The following is a 26,017-nucleotide window of genomic DNA, read 5'->3' on the forward strand; positions in this document are numbered from 1 at the left end:
CATGCTTTGCACGCTGCCTCTAAGCCCTGGAACAAAGCTGACTTTCCAGGGAGCTGTTCCTTTTGCTGGCACACAGCCTGGACAGATCCTGTCCTCCTGTTTCATTCCTCCTCCTCCTTGGAGCTGCTGTAGCAAAACAGTGTATCAGATTAGGCTTAAAAATCAGATTGGGCTTAAAAATCACCATGGTTCTAGGGCTGCAGTCCCTATGTGTAGAGGAAGCAGCCCAGCTTTCCCCCCTGCCCTCCTCATCTCCCCATATACACCAACCCAGCTCCAAAAATAGAGTGGCTGGATTCTCATGCCCACTAAAAACTAAAGAACATGTGGTTTTAATTGTGCACCGACAGCCTTTAAGTGGCACAGCTCCTGTGGTTTAAAACAATAAAAGGAAAACCCTCCAACAGAGGATCCACATAGAAAAGAGCAGGAGAAGCAGCTTGGATTGAAGCACAACTTGGTATTTGCTGCTGAGCTGCCAAGTGGATTCACAATAGCAAAGTTAAGGCTGTTTGACTATGGAGAGTGTGTTGGGCCCTTTAATAACCTGCCCAACATGGAGCTGCTTGTTGCTTTAGGAGGGGGTTTATCCCTGCAGCAACGTTTGGTACAGAGCTGGGTGAGCATGGATATCCCAGGCTGCCATTGCTATGCACACATATTGTAGCAAAGTGATGCTGTTCCTTTGTGACCCTGTGAATATTTCTTCACTTTGCAGTTGGGGGTGAATTACCACAGGCTTTTTCTTTTGCTGTCTACCACTAAATCACTGTTTTACACGATGCTCGTGAAGCCAATGGGAGATTTCCTTTACGCCTCATCCCTCTGCTATCGGCCAGCTCTGCACTGCTGATGGTGACACTAAATGTGGGATGAGGAGCCAAGGGCAGAGGGCCAGCAATGGCACAGCAAAGCCACCTGCTCTCCTCCCACCTTGTTTGCTCTGTGAAATGGCTGCTGCTGCCTTCAGGATGCTCTCTTGCTAAGCAAAGTGGCACAGAAACTGAATGTACCTACTGTGGGTGCAATACATACAGTATTACAATACATACAGTACCAGCTTGCTTAGAACAGTGGCCTATGGATGATCCAGTTGGCCAGCTTCGTTCTTTGTTTTCCTATAGGGCTTGGAGCGATCCTGACTATTTCTTCATCCTAAATTCTCCTTGCTTTAGGGGAGGAAGCACAGATAGCAGCGTGCCGCATAGTTCCTTTGTTTAGAGTGGGAATTCCTCATTTAGAGCAGCTCCTCGGGGTATGGAGGGTTACATGAAGTTTATTATTTGTGCTTGTAATGCTTTGAACGCATTGTCCATCAGCAAAGTGGGAGCCCTGTGTTAATGCACAAATCCTACCAGCAGGGCATCAGATCACCTTATAAAGGGTATTTTTATGAAGAACTTACCTCAGCTGGAGCTAATCTGGTGCCGTGGAGCAATTAAGGTGCTGCAGGCAGACTTAGAGCTGTTTGCTATAGCTGTGTGCCCATCACACACACACAGGTTGGGTGCTGTGCATCAGTCCTGCTTGCTTTGCATGGAGCAACCCCACAGCAGCCCTTCAGCTTCAAAGGGACGGCTCCTGCCTTCCAGATCACAAACAAATGCCTGGCATGGATGTAATTCCTTTCCTTAGTGCCATATGTGGCAGCCGAATACCAAGAAATCCTGACTTATTGAAATAATTCCCCATCTCCAAGGGACTCCTATGAGCGACTTAAACCGGGGGAGGGGGGGGGAGTTCTTTAAATACCTGCAATATTAGCAAACTGAATTTAGTGAAGAATGCAAGAAATGTCCATTGCTTCCTATGAGGTTTCCGAGGTCACTGTGGGGCTGTGCAGGAAGGAAGAAGCGAAGCTTCACCACACACACGCGTTGTTTGAGCAGCTGTTTGGACACAGGGGAGGATTTTGGGTTTAAATCACGTTGAATTAAGCAACAAAATCATTTTCAGAGCGGCTTTTGTACCCCATCAGCCCAGGTCGTTCCTCGGCTCCCTGAGGTAACTCCTCACTCTCTCCCTCAGAGGCCGCGCTCCTCAATCTGGGTCACTGAGGAGCCCGGCCGCTTGGGATATAATGAGGCGAGGACGCTTTTTAATGCCGTTCCCCGTTGAAACCGGCTGTGTGTGAGCACATCCCGGTCCTTGGGGGCCGTAACACCGCCGGGAATGTGAGGGATCGGGGCTGTGAGGGAGCAGGGCGGACAACCGCACAGCTCGGACCCCGAGGGGGAACTGAGTGTGTGGGGGTGAACGCAGCCGCTCCCCCCGCCCTCCCCGCCAGCCGCCTTTTCCCTTCGACCAATAGGAGCGCAGCGCGGCGTCCCGCCCCCTGAGATCCACCAATGGGAACTTACTACAGTGTTGTGGGTGGGGGCGGGACCGGGGGCAGAGCCAGAGTGCGGGCGGGAGGGCGAGAGGAAGGTTGGGGGGACGCTGCCGGCGGGATCGGATTGCTTGGGTTCGGTTCGGCTCGATTCGGTTCGATTCGGTTCGATTCGGTTCGGCTCGTCCCCGAGGCAGCGCACCGAGGGCTCATCTCGGGTCCCCGGTGCGCTGCGTGAGGAGCAGCAGAGGCGGGTGGGTAAGTGCGCGCGTGCACGCGGGGCCGTGTGCGCGTGCACGGTGCGGCCGGGCTCGCGCCGTTGTGTTTTGCACGGCGTGGGCGCTTCGGTGCATGCGTTGTGTGTGCACGGCGTGCGTGCGTGCTGCGTTGTACGCGGGCGTGCACTGCGTGGGTGATGCACGCGTTGCATGTGCGTGCTGTGCAAGCGCTGTGCAAGCGCTGCGTGTCTGCGGTGTTGCTCGCACGGTGCTGGCTGTGTGTGCACGGGTGTGACGAGCGTGCACTGCACAGCCTGCGTGTGTGTGTGTGTGTGTGATGCTGCAAGGCCACGGCTCTGCAGGAGAGCAGTTGGCAATGGGGTGGATGGATGGATGGATGCACCTGCAGCACTGCACTGCTGGCTTTTCTCCCTTGCAATGCAAGGTTTGCAGTGTTAGAAGGGCTGGGAGGGAGCTGACGTTGAGGTGTGTGATGTGTTGCATTTGCTGCCTGCAAAACTGCTGTCCCCCCCCCCGTACAAAGCTTTATGTGCTTAGAGCTCAGTTCTTCAATTGTCCCAATTCCAACGCAGATTTTAGTTTTGCTTTTCAATAATCAGCATCAAATAATCCCTATGGGAACCCAGGGGTGAGACCTGCAGGGTCTCCTGCTCTGCTGCTCCATGTGGACGTGGAGCTGCTCTGTGTGCCATGCACTGGCAGCTCACTCAGTGTTCTCTATGTGGTTTTGAGGATGCTCTGCTTGCAGACGGTGCTTTTATTGGATGTTGTGTGCAAATGGTGCCAACCTGGAGCACCGCTGTGTGCATCTCTGCTGTGGGTTGGTGTGAATTAAGGCTGTGGGGTCAATGATTTTATGCTGACATGGCACAGTGCCCCATGCACTCTGTGTTCTGGGGTTCTCTATCAAACATCATCTGCTGCTGAGGTTGAATTGAGAGAAATACAAGGCTTCTTACTTTTAAAGCCAGATCAGACTTAGCAAACAGAGAGAAATATCGAGTGTTTTTTGGTTTTTAGTTCCTTAGTCCAGCTTAGAAGAACAGAAAGAATTGCATTTTGCTCGTGATGTGCACCAAATCCCCCCCTGGAGTACAAGCAGCACAGATGGGGGGCAGCATCCCCAGCACCTCCACTGGGGATATAGGGGCAAGATCTCTGTGCTGCCCCTCTCTGAGCACCCTGTGCTGCTCCAGCCCAGAATTGCTTCACCAATTGCACTCCAACCTGGCAGTTCTGGATGTGATGCTTGCAACTTGACAGCATTTGATTTGGGTGAAAGCAGCAAAACGCGCCGTGTCTGTTCCCATTCTCCATTTGCTGAGCAAATATTGAAATGGATGCGAAGCGGGGTTGATAGATGCTGTGGTTCCATGGCGAGAAGCCTTGTTTACAAATTCATTCATTAGTGATCAAAGCGGGGCTGTGCTGAGCAGCTCCAAGGCATTGAGCCCTGGGGTGTCAGCTGCTCTGCTCTGATGTGAGCATAGGGATGTGGCCTGTGTTTCTATGGGGGGGTTAAGTGGGAGATGTGTGTGTGCTCTTTATCTTGTAGGTCTCTTCCAGCCTTGCTGATGCTGTGATTCTCTGCTTGCTGAGTCCTTCTGGCAGCAAAGGGCAATGGAGCGGAGCAGTCAGACATTGGTTTAATGCAAGGGGTCCTTCATAGGGGTACTACAGCAGTCCTATAGCAGTTCTTAATCACCCTTTGTGCTTTGATACCTCTGAATTTACCTCCTTTTCCCCAGCTGCACTTCTTCCCAATGCAACTTTTCAGAGCATCGAGAGGTGCCAACGCTCCCACTGCTCTCAGCTGGGTCTGTGCTGTCCCACCTTCCCATATAGGAGGGTTGGGGTTAGGGTTGGGGTTAGGGTTAGGGTTAGGGTTAGGGTTAGGGTTAGGGTTAGGGTTAGGGTTAGGGTTAGGCAGCCCCATGCTGTGCTTCCTATATCAAGTGGAGCTCACAGTCGGGGCTCAGCGATGTTTTACAATCCTTGTTCTGCTCTCCTGGTGCTTTGCTTTCCTTGTAATCCTCTGTAGATTAAGCAAGCAGAATGCATCAAGATTCTGCTGTATTCCTCTCATCTGTTGCTCTGTTCCCATCAGTTCTGTGCTTCCTTAAGTTCCCAGGAGCTGGAGTTTGCAGCGTGGTGGGGATTTGTGTCTGTCCATCGGGTGGATTAGGTCGGAACGTCCACGGCTTGCAGTTAATCCAGATTAATATTATTAGTTTCCTTACGCTCAGTCGGTTGTTTACTCCTGTTTGCTGTTTATTTTGCTTTTGTAACGCTGCCGACATTGCGCATCAAAGCAAAATACTTGTAATTCTGCACTCAGTGCCTTTCTTATTTTTATCTTTTAATATATTATTATTATTTTAATGCAGCAGTTCCACAGAGAGCGAGCACTGTGTGTGCTCTGGGTGTGAGCAATTACACTCTGTTGGGTTTTGCTGCAATTCTAATACACTCTTCTATGCAAACTTGCTGTAGCTGTTGCATTTGCAGCATGCACGTCCCCATTGCTGTCCTGCTGAGCTGCACAGCATTCTAACTAGTGCTTCTAAGGGGGTCTGAGCCCCCCATAACCCCAGAGCTCAGTGCTCTGCAGAGCTCTCCCTTCTATCTGTTGTTGGGACTGAGTGCTGTGTGCTGTCAATGCATCAGCCTGGCTTCCAGCAGGTTCAAACCATGCACTGATCTACACCAAGCTTGCAGCCTGCTGCACATGCATTGGGAGAAGCCTCCCTGCTTAAACCCAAGCATGGGCTCAGCATGAGTTGTGCTTGCAGCAGAGCCCACCATGGATGGAGCTTGCAGCCCAGGGCGCAGCTGAGCAGCAGCAGCTTTGGTCTAGTTGGCAATTTCTATGAAATACACAATTCCTTTGAACAGGCAGGTCACCCGTTGTAGGCTGATTATATCCTCCCCTTCCCCGCCCCATGTCATGCGTGTGTGTGAGAGAGATAATTAAAAGCTTTTCGTTAAATAAATGACTAAGCTGCTCACGGGCTGCAGAGCAGAACCCTGGGAGGCAGAAGATGGTGCAGGGCTGCTCCTCCTTCCTCCATCACCTCCTATGGGTGCACTGAAAAGCCTTCACCCTCTGAGTGCTGGGCATTGCTGGGTTGGTAACACAGCTTAGCTGAGCCCTGCTGCCCTTGGCTGGGTGTTATTCTCCTCCTGCTGCTCCCTGCTTTGCTTGTTGCCTTCCAGCTCCTGAACTCATTGAAGGAAGAAGATCTAGCCTAGCTTGCAAAAGAGCAGCAAGGATTTGTTTTGCAGCTTGGATTTGTTACAGTTTGGTTTTGTGCAGCCCTGGAGCAGAGGCAGCGAGCCCCGGAGCTGCTCCACCAACCTTCAGTCCTCTCTGCTCTTATCTCCAGCTGCCAACTTGAAAGCAAGTGTGTGCAATGAGAACCTGGTGAGAGACACACCGAGAGCCGGAGCGTAGAACTGAAGTGTGGGCTGCCTGCTGGCAGCTGCAGAAATAACTTTCATCTGTGTACAAACCAGAAGCGTTTGGGGCTCAGGGAGGAGTTGGGCTGCAACACAGGATGGGTGTTTTCAGCTCGAGGTCTGTTGGGTGTTTGGTTTCTATCTATCTCTAGTCTGAAGGCTTTGAGGGCTTCCCTGCTTTCTTGGGGAGGTGAAACAGCCAGGAAGAGAAGCTCGTTTGGGAGGGAAGAATCCAGGCTTGGTGTTGCTCTTCCATTCATTCCCACATGCAGCCAGGCCCTGTGGTGTGTTCAGATGTGCTGGAAAGAAGCTCTTCCAGGTGCTGTGCTTTACAGTTAATTAACAGGCACTGGGAAAGGGTCACCTAACAAGGAAGAACAGTGAGAATGATGGCATCAACATGGGAAGGGTGTGCTGGATTCCTCTGCCGGTGGCTGCTCCTGTTTCCATCATGCGTCATAGAGGAGAGCTTTGCTCTGGGGCTGTTGTTCTGTGTTTTGTTTCTGCTGTTTCCCTCTTGCCCACCTAACTGCTCTCTTCAACAAACGCTTCCTGTGTTTATGTGCAGCTCTCTCTGCTCTGTTTGTTCCTGCCCGTGCACTTCCTTTCCCTCCCCCAGGATGTGGCTGAAAATCATACAACACAATCACTGAGGTTGGGAAAGACCTTTAAGACCATCAACCCCAACCCATCCCACCATACCCATAACCACAACCCTCAGTGCCACCTCCCTGCAAGCCTGGAGCACCCCAAACACCCAACCTGCCCCTCTCCCAGTGCAACTCAAGGACATTCTGCTGCCCCATCCATCAGTTCAGAGCCCATAAAGCACCAGTGGCTCTTGGCTTGGAAATGGCTTCATCTGATTCTGACCAAGTGTGGGCTTTGTGCTGGAATTCCTCCCTCTCTGCCCTGATCCACTGCAGCAGAATCACTCCTCGAGACGTGCTGTCATTCTTTTAAAGCGGAAAAGCACAAATGTTTTTTGTGCTCCTTCAGCTGGAAAACACCACCCGAGCTTTCCTACCAAATCTGGGATTTGGGAAGTGGTGCATAAATGCAGCCAGCTGCTCCATAGGGCTCAGCACAACCACGAGCTCCAGCTCAGCCACATTTATCACTGCAGGAGGAAGCAACTGGACGCTGGGTGGCTTTTGTGTGCATTTCTGGGCTGAGCTCGATGCCTCTTTGTTGCATTTGCTTTCCCACCCATTGCCTGGGTGTTGTGCAGTCACTGGCTGCTCTTTGGGTGCATGGTTTGCATGCTGCAGGCACTTGGCAATGAGTCACAGAGCCCAAAGGGTGCAGGGTTCATGGGAGGGCGAACCCAAGTCTTTGTTCAAGCTTAAAGTGAAGGGTTATAACTCAGAGATGATCTCGATGTATTGGTATTGGCATTGATGAGCTTGTTTAGCAGCAGGTTCAGAACTAAGGCTTGTCATTTGTTGCTTGTCCAGAAAAATCTGCCTTTGCCTCTCCAAGCAATGAATTGTGTTTTCTAAGTGCAGACTGAAAGCCAGTTGGACTTGGAGCAGCGCAGATATTTGGCCTGGAAGTGGCTGGTTTGTCATGCAAGCCGTAAGTCTATGTATTACCTGGCACAGCCCTTATGGTCTGTGTGGTTGTAATGACCATCCTTGGCTGAACAGGAGCCCACTTAGGGCTCTGTGTCCCTCCCGTCCCATATATCTCTGTCATTTTGCAAAGGAGAGGCTCATCTCATCCATGGGCTCATTGCAAGCGGAGCTCCTAACTGTGCTGGGTGAGCTCTGTAATTAATGTAGGCTCTTGAGTGCTGAGTAATTGGGAGCAGTAATTGGATGGGAGCTTAAGAGTAGGAGCACGGTTAAATAAACAGGCTCAGAAGTGTGATGGCAGCAGGTGAGATGCCTGGGAAGGGTAAATCCCAGCTCTGTGTGCTTCAGCAAGGAGTGCTGTAACAGAGCTGTGATCAGCCAGGTTCAGAAGCATCTCCCTGTGTTAGGGATAAGGTAATGGAATGTCCTTGTGTGCGTGTTATTGTCACCTCACTGAACCTCTAGCAAAGAACAAGTGACCATTTCCTTTCAGCAGCACTTTATAAAGAGAACCCGCAGCCATTGCTTATGAGAAAATGCAAAGGAGGAAGCTTAAGGGTGCAACTGTTGGAGGACAGAGAGGCAGCTTGCACGGGCCATCTGTCTGCTGGAGACGGGTGAGATCACATTGGCTTTTTGCTCTCTTCACCTTTTCGCCCTGGCGTCGTTTGAAGGCTCTTCTCATCGCAGCTCTGGCCCTAACAATGATACCGACAGAGCTTGCAGAAAAGAGGATTTGTGTGGCATTTTGTTCTCTTGTGCTCCGTGAATGTGGATTTCAGCAATATTGTTCTGCGGGCTCCGCTGTCGGTGAGAAGCGCCGGCCGTGTGTCTGGTGCACATGGGGCACGTGGGGTTCTGCCTCTAGTGCTGCTATCAGCTGCACAGGAACAGTAGGTTTCAAATGATGAGAGCAATGTCTGTTCTTATCTCCTACAGGGTTTGGTGCATGATCCATCCTGGAGCTGCTCTGGGTCCCTGTAGATGTGTGGCTCTCAGCTGGTCCAAGAGTCATTGGGCAGTGAGGCTTCTATTGGGCAAGAGGCAGTTGCACAATTGGGGTTGAGATGTTAAAAAAGGGAAAAATAAGCAGAACTTCTCAAACACTTCACGCTGCCTTTGTGTTATTTAGTGCGTGCATATAAACATGCAGGCTTTGGGTAGGGCTATTGTGAGACCTGGCTTGTAGAATGTATGTCAACAGGATGTTGAATGGATGAGAGGTGATGGCTTTAAGTTGTGCCACGGCTGGTTCAGGTTGGGTGTAGGTAAAATCTCTTCTCCAAAACAGAATCACAGAATGACCCGGGTTGGAAGGGACCTCAAGGATCTTGTAGTTCCAACCCCCCTGCCTGGCAGGGCCACCAAACATACACATTTACTACATCAAGTTGCCCAGGAGACCCCATAGATCCCCATAGACCCCATAGATCCCCATAGAGACCCCATAGATCCCCCATAGATCAGGTTGCCCATGGCCCCGTCCAACCTGGCCTTGAACACCTCCAAGGACGGGGCATCCACAACCTCCCTGTGCAGCCTGTTCCAGGGCCTGACCACTCTCCTAGTGAAGAACTTCCCCCTAACATCCAACCTAAATCTTCCCTCTTTTAACTTAAAACCATTTCCCCGTGTCGTGCTATTGTCAGCCCTTTCCAAGAGTTTACTCCCCTCCTGGGAGTAAGTTCCCTTCAGGTATTGAAAGGCTGCAGTGGGAATGAGGTAAACAGTGGGAATGCAATGGAACAGCTGCACAGGGGGTGGTGGAACCTCCATCCCCATAGGAACCATGGAGATGTGGCACTGAGGGATGTGGTTATGTGCATGGTGGGATGGGTTGGGGTCCTTTCCAACCATAATGATTGAATGAATTGGGCACACAGGACCCAGTAGCCATCCAGAAAGTCTCCTCTGACTGTAACCACGATGATGTATTTATTTTGATGGGGAGATACTAAACTAAACCTGCTGCGGTCTGTTTGGTTTCGCTTCTTTATTTGACTTGTTTGTTTAACATTACCCCATTTCAAGTGCTGTGTGCTATCTGCTGCCGTTGTCTCAGCCAGGAGCATCCCAGCCTCACACCATGAGAGCAAGGAAAGCTGCTTTCAACTTCAAAGCTGTGCCCCAGGTTCCCTGTGGTCTGCCTGCAAATGTCTGCCTTTGCACTGAGGTTCTATTTAATGCACTCAGGGACACCGGGCTGCTGGTGCAGTGCTTAATGTAAAGTGAAATGGAGAAGCTGGGGGAGAAGGAGGGGGGGAGATGCAGAGGGAATGGGGAAAGCTCAGTGGGGAGACAAAGCCAGGGACAATTAATTGCCCGAGAGATTTGCAGAGCAGCTGTGCTGGTGCAGGAGGAGGATGGGATGAGTGCAGCTGAATATGAGGATGGGAGAGGAGTGTTTGAGTGCATCTCACAGAGCAGCATTTGGACTCCTGCATGGAGGGACATCGGGATCAGCAGCAGGACTGAGCATGGCTTGAGATGCAGTCACTGCAGTGCACTGTGCCAGTGTGCCCTCCTGCTGTGCTGGGATGCCAAGAGGGGAATTGAAGGAGTAAAAAAGCTGCTTGAGAACCGCTCAGATGCAGCAGCAGTGCTGATATCAGTGCCTGCCCAGCATTGAAACCCACATTAAACTCAGTGCTTCCCATACAGCCCCGGAGAGCTCCGAAAGCAGGGCAGCAGCAGCTGTAAATGGCAGCAAACAGCCCTGTCATGTGGGCGCAGAATGTGTCTGTAACTCTGCCCCTGCAAGCACTCAGCATGAGCGCAGCTTCCTTTTCTGCAGTTCCAAGAAACCAACATTTGTGCACATTTCCTCCATGCAAATGATTGCAACATCTGTGAGCCACAGGGCTGTGCAGGAGGTGAGCAGAGCGGTGCTGTGCAGAGGATGGAGGACGCTTCCAATGGTCTCCAGCAGTGCAAAACATCTGCAGTGCCGTGCTCTCTTCCTTTATATATTTGTTTTATTCTTTGCTCTCTCTTCTCCCCAAGGTGATATTTCATGTCCTGCTTGCTGTTTGCTGCAGTCTGCCTGCCCGTGTCCCCGTGAGCCATTAGTGCATTAGGGCAGCGGTGGGCACAATAATTCAAAGCAGGTGATCGTGGGCACCCCGTGGACTCAGCCCTAATGGCTCTGTGGGCAGGCAGGTGGCAGCATCATTATTTTGTGCCCTCCTGGAGAATCAAAGGAATTCCTGACAGCTGAGCTACTGCAATGAACTGTGCCTCGTCCAGCCGTAACGGAGCAGCCAAAGTAACGGAGCTGGATGTGAAGGTGTCCCTCTATTCTATCCCTTGTGTCAGCATTGAACTGTAGCTTTACCTTTGCCAACTTAGAGCTGTGCTCTGCTCCCCCCCCCCAGGCAAGGCCCATGGTGATTTTACACTTCTGTGGCCACTGAGTACCTTAAAACCTGCTAGAATAGAAGAAGAGGTGATTATTTAATGCAAACTGCACGCGGGTTCTTGGAGCTGTGTTTAAATGAGTCCTGTTAAAGCTGGAAAAGCTGGTTGACATCTTGTGCTGTCAGCAGCAAAGAGCAGGGTGAGAAACGACAGGCAATTTTGATTCAAAGCCATCCTCAGTGCAAATGGTTGTTTGCAAATGTGTTGCATCAGATGTGTCGATGCATGTAATTAAGGAATGAAAACTGCTGCGTACCCCTAATTAAAGGGATTAAGAGGGAAAGCTGCCTGATTTCACTGCCAGGCTGGAAAAACAAACAAACACCCTGGTGAAATAACTGCAAGGCCAAGTGTCTGCTCTGGTGGTTCTGCCTCAGCCATAAACAGTGGCGAAAAGAGAGGCTCTGGGGGGGGGATGGCAGGGCTGAGCTGCTCTGTAATGTGTGTGTAATTGGCTCTTGAGCTCAGGAAAATATCTTTAATGACTGCTTTGATTTCTGTGAGTGGGGCAGAGGGCCACTGGGATGCTCAAGCTCCGGCTCTTCTTTGCACTATTGAAGAGCTGCGGTGCCCACTGCTTTGCATTGCATGCATGGAATGGGGAACACTCAGATGGGATCTGCTATGAGAATTAATGGTCCTGGTGGGATGTGGAGGGCTGCAAGGGGGGGTCACACTGTGCAGGAGGTGTTGAGATGCCAGCAGGACCTCCTGTGCTTTCCAATTTGTGAAGCCACTCTATGGGAGGGGGGACTTTGGGTTACGGAGCATCACAAGTGGTACAGGTGGGTGTTGTTGAGGCAGCCCTGAGTTTCTGAGTGTGTGTAACGATGATGTTGGGGGTGTCCTTCTGAAATGGTCTGAGTTTGGGCTCTTTGTGATGCTGTGAGTGCACAGTGCAGGGTTCGAATGAGAGCAGTGTTCTCCTGGGCAGCCTGAGTTAGAGGTGGGCAGCCCTTCCTATGGTGAGGGGTTTGGAACTGGATGGTTTTAAGGTGCCCTCCAACCTAAGCCATTCTATGATAAGCACCCATCCCTGCTGCCAGGAAGCACACACGTGTTTTCATTTAAATTTCAGTGCTTTGCTGATGAACAGAGCCCATGACTTCCTGCAAGGTGACGTCCAGGGCTGCAGCATCTGGGAGGGCTTCTGAGGATATAGGGGAGGGGCTGCAGCTCTGCTCTGTTGTAACGCACTTACTGCTCCATTTAGTCAGGTCATTGTTTAAGCCTGGTCTTCAATTTGACATAAATGATTTGCTTCCAGCAGATGGTAAGCTACTATTTTTTGCCCTCATTTAAATAGGAAAGCTGTAGGCTCCCAGAAGATGAAAGAGGGGCACGGTGCTGCTGACATACAGTAGATTATGAGGGTTGGTCTGGTGAGAATTAAATCCGGGCGGTTCCAATGTGCCATCTGCGTTGTGGCTGCTTTCCCCCCCCACCTCCCATCTCACATTACTGCAGGCATCCCTTTTGTTCAGGACCCAAAGCATCAGCACCAGAAGCCAACAGATAGAGGATGCCCGTGTTAACTGTGCCTCTAATCAAAGATGTTATGTTTTGCAAGAGCAGTTATTTATTGCATGGTAAGCAGCATGGTGCTTGTGAATGCAAAACCAGAAGGAACGAGTCCCTCTGCATCCAGTGGCACACAAGAGCTTGAAAACCTGGTGGAAAAGCAATGGAGAAAATATATTTAAAACCCACTTTATATCTAAATAATCAGCAAAGAGAGCAGCAGAGCAGGAATTGGGCTGTTTGTGTTGGTCCTGCTGTAGAAATCCTGCATGGGAATGAAATGCTGTTGAGCAAAGATAGAAGGAATGGGCTCAAACAGCCTCTTGGTTGTGTGTCTTGTGAGCTTCATTGCTTTGGGTTGAGAGCTTGAGAGCATTTCTGAGCATAAAACTTGAACAGGAGAGAGGCAGCTGCCAGCCCAGGCAGGGCTCAGCTCTTAGAGCAAGATGCTCCATTGCACTCCATGGGTCAGCAGTGCTGGTGGCTCAGTGCCACGATTCCATGTTTATTGGGAAGGGAAGTGCTCCTACGTGCCCATCTCCACATCCCCTGCCCTGGGAGGGGGATTTGGGTTGAGGGAAGCTGAGCTCTGACGCCATTCCTGGGTTACAGAGGAAAGATGTGGGGATGTTTATTGGGCTCCGGCTGGTCCCACCTTTAGACACTGGGAGCACAGTTGTAGCTGCTTTGAAATCCAGGCAGCCAAACAGGCTGTTTCCAGAGATGTTAGTGATTAAAAGGAGAAAGCTACATCCAGAGGAAGTGTTTGTTTGGATGCTGTCTTGTTTACCACCTTGTTGAGGCTTCTCTTCTGCTGTTCTCTTCCTTTGCTCCTCATTTCCAGAGCCGTGATTCTGCCTTTTTGTTTTAAAGACAGCAGAGCACTATCTTGTTTGAACTGGGGAGCCCAGAACTGGGCACAGTGTTCTAAATGTGGCCTGGCCAGGGCAGAGTAAAAGGGGAGGATCACCTCCCTGCTGGCCACGCTCATTTCAGTGCATCCCAGGATCCCACTGTCTTTCTTTGCCCACTGATGTCTTATGGCCAACCTGTTGGTCACCAGCTCAGGTTGATGGAATGGGGGATGGAACTTAAGGGGTTTTAGAGATGCTGGCCCAAATGCAGCTCGACTCCAGGTCCTGCTGCTATGTGCTCCAATGCCCACAGGCCCAGCAGGCTGCCAGAAATCCCCTGTGCAAAAGCAGCATTGCTGAATTGTGCATTACTGGGGAAGGAAAGCCAGAGCGGGTCCCTAATGCTGCTTTGTTATAAACCACAGCTTTAGCAATAACATTAAGCTTTTGCATTAAATGCAGGGTTAGGGAGCTTTGGAAAGCTGGGAGGGCTTTGGTCTTTTAAGCACTCTTGTTTATTTTGGCAATTAGTCGGAGCTGTATTAAAACTATTGGCTGCACCGAGATGTAGGAAGGTGACACCTTAACGTGTTGCTTAAGTTTGTGCTCTGTGGAAATGTTTGTGTGCTGAGGTTTGGGCTGGGGGGATTGGGAGGCATATTGGATTATATGCTATTTGCTCTGCGTAAGCAGTGGCAATTTCTTGCTGCAGATACATGTGATGCAGCGCACAAAGATTAGTTCTATCCTCTCTAAAGCATGATTATTTTAGGGCCTCTTTATACCTTAAATAGATATTCCCTGCATGTGATTTCCATCTTTCTGTGTCAACAGCCCAGGCTAAAGTTGAAATAAACATTGCATCAGCTTAATAACACAGCTCCGAAGAAATCTGCTCTCCATTATGGAGATTGTTTGGAAGCCTTTTAGTCTTAAATTTTTCAGATGTTTGATGGTGCAGCACAGAGGTCTCATGAATCCCAAAGTGCTTTCGGCCTCTTTGTGCTGAGCAGGGTGTTGTTTGTAAGTATTTGTGCATCCACCCCTTTTTTAGATCATTTTGAGGTTCTGCAGCAAGATGTGAGCAACACAGGTGGGCATGAAACTCCTGACCTAAAAGCAGCTCCTGTTGGCTGGGTGGGCAGGGGGATGCTGCAGTGCTGTGAGCCCCTGTGGGCCATGGCTTGGTAGGAGGAAGAACGTCTCATCACGTCTGTGTCCTCATCTGCTGTGCATCCAGGCACTGTGCAAGAGGGGAAGGGGACTCACGAGGGAGTGGACCTCAGGACGACCATGTGGGCTCTGCTTCCCCTTTGCCTTGTTCCCAGATTTTAACCATTCTTGCTGTAGATGTGATGCCAAGGCATTGGCTGGTGTTGTCCAAGTGGTGAAGGATGCACGGGCGAGCAGCCATAGAGCTGCTTTCTGTCAAAACAAGATGAATGAGTTATTTGTTGCCTTATTTTGTAGGCTGGAATCAGCAGGACAGGGCAGTGTGATAATGTGTCATGTCTACTCGTGCACTGAGCACTCATGTCCGTGATGTTTGATGCCTCTTATACCTCTCTTACAGCACCACCATGACAACAGAGAAGAGCCCAGCGGCAGACCCTGAGAACTCAGAGCAACAGCAGGCAAAGGAGGAGGAAGGGGCTGCTAACACACAGAAGCAGGAAGCATCCCCAGAGCAGGGGTCTGGGCCCAAGCAGAAGGCATCCAACGGCAACACACCCACAGCTGAGGAGCAGGGTCGGAAGGAACGCCGTGCATCCGAGGGCAGGGGTCTGTCCCGTCTCTTCTCCTCCTTTCTCAGGAGGCCCAAATCCCAGGTGTCTGAGGAGGACAAAGACACCGATGTGCCCAAGGAGGGTGGAGGGGAGCAGAAGGACTCGGGGGTTGGAGCCAACCCTGATGAGGAGGAGATCCTGGTGAAGGCCCCGATTGCAGCTCCTGAGCCAGAGCTGAAGACTGATCCATCTCTTGACCTTCACTCCTTAAGCAGTGCGGAAACACAGGTAAAACACCCTGCTTGGCATGGCAGTGTGTCTGCTTAGGCAGAATTATAGAACAATTCTTATCCATTCACAGTAAGCTAGAGAAGAAGAACCCCTGAGATGCTGAGAAGTCTCTTTGTCATCTCCGTGTGTTGCATAGCATGTTCCACTATCAAACCATACTGCCAACTACTCACTCTTGAGAGTGATCTTAAAACACCCTGCGCTGTCTCAGTGCTCTGCTGAGGTGTGGAAACTCCCTCAAGAGCTTGGGTTTGAATTCATCATTCTCAGCATTTCTCATTTGGATGCCCCATAACAGCAGGGACTGAAGTGCAGACCCACAGCCTTCCTTCAACAAGAGCCGTTTCAGATGAAGCATTCAGGGTTGGGTTGTTGGGTTTTTTTTTAGTTCTTATTTCAGATTGACGTTGGTGGCTTTTTGAACTGTGACACTCTGCAGATATTTCTGCCGTGAAAGCATTTGTGAGGTGCTGCCTGTTTGATAAATGCTGACCGACGGGCATTACGGGCTTTGATTCCCTGCTCCCTATTATCCCAGCCCTGCTGGGACAGAAGTCAGCGGCTTGTGGACGTTATTGAGTGTCTAAATACCACAGCCAGCAGTGCCTGTGTGCGGCTGTGCCTGGCTGTGATTTCATGAGATGTGATAGGGCTGAATTAACAGCTCACCACCGGCTCAGACCAGGGTTTGGCTTTCCCTTCCTCTGTTGCAGCCTCGTGCTCCTGCTGCAGTAGGGCACTTCCAGCACTTGTCCGAGTCTGCTGTGGACTCATTTAACCTGCTTAAGAAAAAAAACAACACTTCCTTCCTCCTTCTGTTCCCAAACTGTGTCCTTTTCTGCTACTTGAGTGACTTAAACTGGCTCCTAAAGTGCTTCAGTGGGCAAAAGGAGAGGTTGTCAGGGCCAAAAGGCAACTTCCCCTTTTGGTGGCCTGAAAATTGGCATGATCTAACCTGCCCCAGTTTCTCTAATCGACCCCTTTTTGTTTTCACATCATCTATTAAACAAAGAGAATGACTTGAAGTGCTGTACAAATTACCATTGCTCAGTGTGCTTGTTGTCCCGCTCACTCCAGGTTGTGGGTTATGCATCTGGGCTGATAACAAACGTAGGGGTGCAGTGCTTGTTTCATGGGCTGGGTTTTTGTTTGCCCCATCTAACTGGCTGTGCTGGGGTTTTCAGCCTGCGCAGGAGGAGAGGAGGGAAGAGCAGGAGCCCGACAAAGACCTCGAGGGCAAGGAAGGAGGTGAAGGGAAAGAGGAGAGCGCCAAGGCAGAGCTGAAGCCAGAGGCTGCAGAGCCCAAGGCAGACAAGGATCTGAAAGCTGCCCAAAGATCCATAAGAAGACACAGAAACATGTACTGCAAAGTTGTCTTGCTGGATGACACCATCTTTGAGTGTTCTGTGGATGTAAGTACATGCAGAGTTTGTTTCTTCTTGTTTTCCCTCTCACTTCTCCTCCCCTCGAAAACTACCACCAACACTATTTAATGGGGATCTAATTTGCTGCCTGTGAGTTGCACAACAGCTTTTACTGCACAACCATCTTGCTGTAAGCTGTGATAACTTATTCAGTGTGTTATGAAGGAGTTGGTTTTGTTTCTTCTGTGATTTCCAGGCACCTCGTTGTTAAAGGTGGGAGGAAGTTTGGAAGAATGTTACCCCTCTTGCTGCTCATCTCTCTCATTTTCATACCAGACAAGAGTTGAGTTTATTGTGCCGTGTTGGGATTGTCTAAATATCTTCTGCCTCTTTCATCTGAATAAAATGTGTTGTCATGTTAATCTGTGCTTTTCTGTTCACCCACAGTGCCTTTGACTATCAGGCTGCTGGCTATCTCCTGTAGCTTGGATGTAAAGAAGAACAAGCTGCATTTAGCTCAGGGTTTGAATATGTTTGCAGTAAACAATTTAAAATTATTATGGTGACTTACAGCAGTGCAAAGAGCTTTTATTCTGCTTTATTTTGTGCATTCTCTCTCTGGGCTGCCATGCTGTCAGGGCAATAAAAAGCGAGCAGAAATGCCTATTTCAGTATTGAAGTGCTCGCCCAGAATATTAATAATCGGGCACTCACCAGTGGAGCACTCATCCACCAGCTTGTTTTCCTCGTCCCACCAGCTAAAAGGTATCTGGGCACTGGGCTTCTTGTGGGAACGTCACCTCGGGTGATCCTGGGCAAGTAGGTCAGTGCTGGCAGTTTGTGTAACAGCGCAGCCATTGTTGCTGAGCGGGATCAGCACGGAGCATTGCTGCAACACTGGGTGTTTGTTGGGGATTTCATGTGGAGACCCCCAAAAAAGCCACCTGCTGTCTGGCAGCTCCTGTGCTGTGCTGGTCTGGCACAGCCATCCTGCATGGCAGTGGGTTCAAAGCAGTGGCTGCTATTGATGAGCAGCTCTTGTCTACAGGAGTAGCCTTGGCTTTAATGCCAGCATCATCTTATAGAGGGCTGGAGCATCTCTCCTTCAAAGGCAACAGGCTGAGGAAGCTGGGCTTGTTTGGAGAACACCCTGGGGAGACCTTGTTGCATCATTTGGGTACTTAAAGGGAGCTTATAATGAAGGGAGAGACAGTTCACGCAGGCGGACAAGGAGAAATGGCTTTTAACTGAAAGAGGGGAGATTTGGGTTAGATAGGAGGATAATTTCTTTGTCCACAGGCAGTGATGCCCTGACCCAGAGAGGGGTGCCCCATCCATGGAGCTGCTCAGTGCTGGGTTGGATGGGCTCTTGGCAGCCTGAGCTGTTGGGGGGCAGCCAGCTCACAGCAGGGCTTGGGGTGTGGGGGGCTGTAAGGTGCCTTCCAACCCAACTATTCTGTAATTCTAATCTAGAATGTTGAGAATTCAAGCCTTAATTGAGAAGGAATTGCAAAAGTGTAGGCAAAGGCCAGCACCAGTGCCTTTATTCATAGTGAATAAGTGCTTTCAGACGTTCCTTCCAGCTGACAGCCATAGAAAGCTTTTAATTCCTACATGTCTTCAAGTACCAGTTCCTTGAGAAATATCCCAGGCTAACACACGAAGTGCATTAACTGTAGAGCTGCAGTGTGTGTGCTAACAGCCTTACAGGGCTGGAATAAAACACGGCTGTGGTCTTTGATCAGTTGCCATGCAAATATGACTAAAAGGGGAGATGCCAGCACAAGCAATGCATTAGTAAAGCTTATTTGGCGTCACTGGAACTGCACTTTCTTTTACCAAATCCTCCAATAGAATTTGCTGCTTTTGGTTACCATAGTTTTGTGCCTTTAGGGATGTTTTTCTTCACGCTATGGACTAAAAGGGTATCGGTTCTTAGGGCCAGCTCATTCACATGGCTTCTGTAGGATTTTGGAAAAAGAAAAGAAAAAGGAGTAGATGGAGATACTCAAAGAGTGTTTCCGGAGGCAAGGAGTCGAGTGCAAAGCAGCTTTCAGTGTGTAAGGCAAAAAACAGGGAAGGTAGGTTTCATCAGCAGATGGGGTTGTGGAAATGATGATGGCCTTTTGTTCTGAGCTACTGAGTCTTTCATGAAGCTGCTGAGCCAGACTGTCTCCAAAGGGGGGCTGTGATGGAGGCCTGCAGCAGCTTAGTGTCTCACATTGGCTGTGGTTTCATCAGCGCTTGGTTGTCTGAGATCCTGATTTCAAGCCAGTCGACACTTTTCACCTTTCTTTGTAGTGTCTGCTGTTTGATTCTGTTGCCATTCTGCAGACAAAAAGCACTCTCTCCTATGGTGTCTCTTCTGTGTCTTTGCAGAAACATGCCAAGGGGCAGGATCTACTTAAGAAAGTCTGTGACCACCTTAATCTCCTGGAAGAAGACTATTTTGGTTTGGCCATATGGGACATGCCTACCTCCAGGGTAAGAAGTTGCTCTTTTCTGGGTGGATTCAGCTCTTTGCAAAGCTATCCTCCAAGGAGATGGGGATGCATAAGCTGCTGATGCTCTTCTTAAAACTACTTTTGATCCCCTCCCTGAGAAAGGACTAAAAGGGCTTCTTGTATTGTGACTTGAGGAGGAGGTTAACTCTGCTTAGATGGTATTAGATGGAGCTAAATGCTGACACACTGCAGGGGCACTTCAGTCCTTGAGCCTGTGTTTGTGGAAGGCACAGAGATATCAGCAGGAGTGTGACTGCTTTGCTTTGGGCACAGAGGAGTCATTGCATGGAGGTTCATTTAAAGTAGGGTCAGAGCTGGGCTGTGGTGTATAGAGGCTTTGGGTTTGTTTTCCTGTTCCTCCTCTGACTTGTGACTCCCCTTCCTTTTGTTTCAGTAACAATCTGGGCTTTGAATTCATGCTGGCTTTATTTTACCCTTGGTGTCCTCCTCCTCCAGAGCAGCACCAGCAAATGTAGCCACTGTTAATAACGAGTGGTTCAGTGCATTCTTTGAACGATAACATTGAGTTATGCTGGTAGCTTTATCACTTTTGTGATGGGAACACGGGCAGGAAAGTGGGAGTGAATCAAGGCTTAGAATGTACAGCGGGTGAGCTTGCAGCAGCTGCTGGTTCCCAGCACAGATTCAGCTTCTATGTGCCAGCCTAAAACACACCCTTGGTGGTGCCTGGGGGGACTCTTGGGCTAAGATTTGAGGCTGGAGATTTTGGTGTTTGTTTGTTTTTTCTAATTGTTTCGATACATTCCCAGCAGGAAGTCACAAATCCCTTAGAGCTGTTAGGAATTTCAGCAGCAAACTGTATATGCGTCCCTTATTTGTGAGTGTTGTGCCTTTGAAAAGGGAAAACATAACAGGGGTACAGAGCACCAGCTGGCTGCCTTGGCACCACAGTCAGCATTTGGTGGGTTTGAATTGAGGCCTTTTCATACCAAAATTCTTACTCAAATGGTTTTGGTTTAAGGACTCTGGTTGGTTGGACCGGATCAGTGCCTTATCTTTTAAACCCCTGGTTACACTTTAACTCAAGCAGTTACTCAAGCTCTGTTTAATGAAGCTAGCCAGAAATGTGCTAAATTGGAAACAAAGGGCCACTTCTATGTCCTTCAGTTTCATCAGTCCAGGCTCTGACTGTTCCCTTGCTTCACTTATAGCTTCCCTGTTGGGCCAATGGCTTCAAGATGTATTTGTTATTAAAGGACTAAATAATTGAAAGTATGTATTGCTAATAAGCAGGCAAAACAAAGCTGTGTTTGTGCCACAGGCAGCAAGCTGCCCTGCTGGATCTGGGTGCTGCCTGACCTGAGCTCAGGGACTGTGCAGCTTTTTAACCATAGAGACAGAAAACAGACAGCTCTGTCACATCAGTGCATCAGGGCTGAGAGTGCAGGAAGGTAAAGCTGCTGTGTATGGTTTAACTCCAGTGCAGAGGAAGCTGCTCGCTTGAAGCCTGGTTTATCCTGATGGGGGACCTGCCACCAAGTGGCTGATTCACTGCTGGAACTGATCTCAGTAGGAAGTCTATGGCTGTGCTTCTTCACCTCCTGGCAGCTTGCAGAGCAATGGGGAGATGCAGACCTGTGTTCATGTGCAGGGAGAAGGCTGCATGCAGGTTCTCCCATACATAAGCAAGAAACCTTCCTGGAGATGGGTGTTTTCAAAGCAGGAATTACACAGGGTACAGGTGGACAGGGCACTGCTTAGCACCAAAGCAGCCACAATGCCAGCATATAGATGGGGAGGAAGCAAGTGCAGGAGCAGCATGCCTGTTTCTCAGATGGGTTTTCTATAGCCAGCTTTACAGGTTAGGGAGGCCAGCATATAAAAAGATAAGATTACACGTAAGCATTGCTGTCTCCCTGCCACAAAGCTAACAGTCCTTCTAGTCAAGAGAGATTGGTGCGGGGGTTGCAGTGTGTCAGTTCTTGCACATCAAGAGACCCAGATGTGCAAATCTTCCTCAGTCCTCAGCACTGCAAAGAGACAGGAGTGCTGGGAGCTGCTCCCACTGCACTTGGCAAAAACAGGAGTGTTGTTCTGAGGCTTCTGTTGCACCATCATCCCACAAAACCCCAAATTACAGAGACGGGGTAGGGGGAAGAAGGATATATTTCTAAATCTGTAGCTGAGATAATTACTAGAAACTTGAGTCATACTTTAAAGAGACTGAGTTTATGTCACGCTTTCCAGCTGCTGGATGTTTTCACTCCCATTTTAGTGATTAGATCATTAAAGAACACAGCTAATAATAGAAGGTCTTTGCAATCTTTGTTCTGAGGAGGGTAAGTACGCAGATAAGGGGCATAACAAGAAGGCAGGCACACGATTTGTCTGTTTTCAAAGGTCTTTGAGGAAAAATGTGTTGCACAAGTGCTCCCCTTGGCTGGGCTTGGCTGAGACCATGCCTGCTGGGATGCAGTTGCAGCCTTTTATAATATGCTGCTTTTAAAATGATAGTGAATATAGGATCTGACTGTGCAGGATGTGCTGTGCAGAGCTCCCTCAGATGCTGTTGCTGTGTTTTCAGGAGCCAGCATAAATTCATTCATTTAAACCCTATTCTGTAAAGGCCCTGCATGATGTAGGGTGCTCATCAGCTGTGTGTGTGCTGAGCCTCTGAGTTAATGGGGTCATCTCAAAGGAGTCAGAACAGCTTCACATTGAAAGCTGTACATTCATATTCATTGTCAGAGTGGAAATCCACGTGCTGAGGCTGCAGACTGGAGTAAAACTAAAACATTCTCTCCATCTTCAGTTTCTGTGCTCACATCCGTGCCCAGTGTTGTCTTTTTGCTGCGCTGTTAATGACTTGCAGTTTGCTGTGGTGTTCCTGTAATGTCTGTTACACTGTGAATGCTTTTATCCCCTTACAGACGTGGCTGGATCCTACCAAAGAAATAAAAAAACAAGTCCATGGTAAGTGGATGTGATTTATCAGGTGTGTGTGTGTGTGTGCGTGCCTTCTCCCCTTCCTTGCACACACATTACTCTGGCCTTGTGGCCCTGAGTGTTGGGTGGGTGCCTGGGCAGGATCAGCACAAGTTCAATCTGTCTGTGCTTCCTTTCTCTTCTTCCTAAGTATTTAGTTATGCTCTACACTTAGGGAAAGTGTCATTTCCTTGCAATAACATAGCTTGGAGTGTGTTTGCCCTGTGCAAGCTGTGCTCTCCTTGCTGCTACTAAATAGGGTGGAGGGGGAGATGTCAGCAGTTGCCATATCAAATCTAAGAGGTTGTTAGAGCTGAGCCCAGCTGCGTGCTGGAGTGGGGCACTGAGCTCCAAGGTGGTTTTAGGATCCATATATACTGGAATGATAAACAAAGGCCTCAAGCAGGATCAGCGCAGATGCCACATGCTTTGTGAAGGGTTGTAAGCTCTTCTAGCACTGAGTTCATTCAAGATGAGGGCAGTGTCAAAGCTAAGTAAACTTGTGAGGCTTTTGTTTTCTTTCAGGGACAGCCTTGGGTGTGACTGCTTCATGAGTCAATGCTGTTCTATGGGTGTGTTTGGGGGGGCACAGAATGAAGTGTATCACTGCATGGCTCCTCCCTGGTTGAGGTTTTAATCAATCTTAGCAAGTGAGCAGCAAGCATGTATTGTCTTCCTGAAGCAAAGATTTTTCGGAGCTACAGCACTAAAAAGCACAGCAGAAGAGGGAGTTCCAGGGTTGCTCTGTGATGCAATTAGGAGTTGCCTTGCTTGTGCATTGGGCAGCACACACATGTACCATAGCTTGTAATTGTACCACAAATAATGCCACTTCTTAACATGGTTGTGGGGCTCCTTGCTGTAATGTGTGCAGCAGTGCTGCATGGAGTTTGCAGCAAGCTTTATTGCCACAGCTTGCTCTTGACTTATAAAGCTCTTCCTGCCTTGATGCTTGCTGCTCCTTCCAGATCGATGCCTGTGCTGTGTTGAAGTGTGCTCTGCCCACATGGCCGCAGCACATTAGGCTGCTGAGTGAATTAGCACATCTGTTCCTTAGGAGGCATTTGAAAAATGGGTTGAGTGATGAAACACTAATTCATTAACCTACAGCATGTCTGACCTCTCTTCATGAATCTTCCTTTTTTTAATCAGTGAAGAAGTATTTGAGTAATTTAGCCTCTTGGGCTTGAATTTAATTGTTTTTCCCACTAGTTGTGGCATCTTTCACATGTATTCATCTGCCCTGCTTTGTTTTCTCGTGTGTGTATCCTAGTACTTTTAAATGGGATTCTACCTTCTGCCATCTGCCTCCGCAGTGAGCTGTGTGAGGAGCAGCACTGGAGCTCCTGTTTGGGTCTGATAGTCGGCTGTTGCAAAGCTCTTCTGTTTCTAAAACTTCCCTTTGTGTTTTCAGGAGGCCCCTGGGATTTTACTTTCAATGTCAAGTTTTATCCTCCGGATCCTGCTCAGCTGACGGAGGATATAACGAGGTGAGTGCCCCATTCATCTTGCTAGCAGATAGAGAGCTTGCTGAGCAGCACTTGAGCACCTTCAGGATGCTGCTGGAATCAGGCTAGCAGTGAGGTGTGGAGTCCCTGTGTAGGACTGTGTGATGATCATCCCATAATTAAAAATACATGGGAGAAAAAACATTGCTCTTAATTCACATTGGTGCAAAGTGATGACTTTGTTCAGTGCTCGGGAGCAAATTTCCTCAGGTCTCTCTAAATAACATTAATGTTTTTTCTTCTGCCAAAGGTATTACTTATGTCTTCAGCTTCGACAAGACATCATCTCAGGGCGGCTGCCTTGTTCCTTTGCAACTTTGGCTCTGCTGGGCTCCTACACAGTGCAGTCCGAGCTGGGAGACTACGATCCTGACCTACACAGCACAGATTACATCAATGAATTCAAACTGGCTCCAAACCAAACAAAAGAGCTTGAAGAGAAGGTTGTGGAACTTCATAAAACATACAGGTAAAGTGCAGTGGCACCTAAAAACCGTCTTTGTGGGTTCTTTTTTGACAGGTGCCCCATATGAGCGCTCCTTTTCAACAGTATAGCTGTGAAAGTGGGGTTTGTTTCATACCAAAATGCAGATTTCTGTGCTTTAACCTTGCTTCTATTTTCATGTGTTTGTTTTTGGATTTACACAAATTTCGGATTGTGATCTGGTTGGAACAGATCCCATACTGTTGTGTATGTGGTGTAGTCTGCAGCGTGCTTGGAGTTTGCTGCCGTACATAACAAGTAATGCATTATGGTGTGGAATTATTCCAGGTAATGCTTGAGGGGACAGAAATGCATTATGCTGTCATCATATCCACAAATGCATTAGTGACCTGGGCAGATGTGCGTTGTTCTGGTGGGGCTGGAGGGCTCTGATGTCAGATCTGAGGGTCACAGTGGCAGACCCTCCCCCACATCTCATCTTGACCTTATTTTTGTAGATGCTCTCAAGTGCTTTGGTTGCAAAAGCTCTGTGGAGCTGTGTGCTCTCAGAGGAGTGACATGGAGAGCATCCATAGCCAGCAAGCGGCTGCACAGTTCCAGTGATACTTTTGGATTTTAGGGGGAAAAAAGCCCATAAAAGTGCTCCAAGGTACCAAGGTGCTGTGGAGGTGTTGCACTAGCAGCCCCCTGACCTGTGGGAAGCTGCTGGCTGTGACACACTGATGGTGAGAGCAGAGCATGTGGAAACCAATAACTGAAGTGCAGCCGTGGGGGTGGGCGTACACCCCTGGCTATCACCACAGCTACAATTAATGCCTCACTCAAGCCTACAAATCAATACTTGATCTTGATTCCCCTCCATTTGCACAGAGAGGAACGAAGGGCAATAAGTACTGGGCCACTGACAGGCTTCATGACTTGGAGTCAAAGGCCGTCGGCTGTGCCAGAAGCAGCAGATCGTATTGCTGAATTATTCATGTCTTTTGTTACGAGGTTACTTATGTGTGGGACATAGCTTTATTTAAATACACTTCTGTGTGCAATAGGGAGTATATAATATGTGTGCATCTCATCTCTGGTCCGTGTTCTGTGAACTGTTGGAGGATTTCAAGTGGAAAAGTGTTCATCCTCTCATTTGTGGAGCAAAGGTGTGTGTTGGAAACAGTCACTGCTCTCAGGTCCTGTGCAGGACACTGTCCTTGCAGTGCTCTTTGTCCTACGCACTGCTAAATACCACCATTTACATTGCATGCTGCATGGATGTGAGTGCTCAGCAAGAAGGACATCAAAGCAGTGAACAAAATGAAGTGCGTGCAACTGAATACTCTTCCAGCTGAGCTGCTGAATGCACCTTGCACAACTGAAACTTATTAACAGGGACACTTCAGTAACGTTGATAATAGCTTCCATTATCAGGATGTTGCTGTTAAGCAAAGTTCTGCTGTGTTGCCTTTCCTGCAGATGGTACCATCTGTTCCCAGAAAACGTCTCATTCATCTCATCTGCCCCAGCAGGGATATCTGCCATGTGGTTTCAGCTGTCCTCAAATAATAGCTGGGTTTGGGAAGGCCGTTCTTGACATGCACAGTACCTCTCACTCTTTGCCTTCAGCTGAATTGGAGTGTTCTCCACTTGGAGTTTTGTACCCTGTGCCATGTTTTTTTTTCTCACAGATCAGTTGCTTTCTAACCTGGTGTTGGTAGCACTGAACTGAAGAACGATGCTTCTGTTTTATGGGGGTGTCTCAAAATGCAAACGTGTGCATTCAGAGCAACTTAATAAATTCATCATCTGGGCACAGATTTGCTTGTGCTCAAAGCAAAATGTCTAACAAGT

General features: G+C 49.0%; 1 protein-coding gene across 36 annotated transcripts in view; it reads left to right on the forward strand.

Annotated features, from left to right (window-relative positions):
• The window catches only part of EPB41 (erythrocyte membrane protein band 4.1), a 65,306-nt gene that overhangs the window by 9,317 nt on the left and 29,972 nt on the right, over positions 1-26,017 (forward strand). For 26 of the 36 annotated variants that reach the window (XM_015883456.2, XM_015883463.2, XM_032449016.1 and 23 more), the window contains exons 2-7: positions 14,987-15,411; positions 16,599-16,826; positions 19,158-19,262; positions 22,174-22,216; positions 23,643-23,718; positions 23,987-24,205. In XM_015883456.2, coding sequence (XP_015738942.2) covers positions 14,987-15,411; positions 16,599-16,826; positions 19,158-19,262; positions 22,174-22,216; positions 23,643-23,718; positions 23,987-24,205 — 1,096 coding nt within the window. Of the gene's footprint in view, positions 1-2,422; positions 2,588-8,200; positions 8,222-14,969; positions 15,412-16,598; positions 16,827-19,157; positions 19,263-22,173; positions 22,217-23,642; positions 23,719-23,986; positions 24,206-26,017 lie in introns of those variants that run through there. The other 10 variants (XM_015883446.2, XM_032449010.1, XM_032449023.1 and 7 more) reach the window with 6 other exon arrangements.

Source organism: Coturnix japonica, chromosome 23 (genome assembly GCF_001577835.2).
Source record: "Coturnix japonica isolate 7356 chromosome 23, Coturnix japonica 2.1, whole genome shotgun sequence".
Taxonomy (NCBI): Eukaryota; Metazoa; Chordata; class Aves; order Galliformes; family Phasianidae; genus Coturnix; species Coturnix japonica.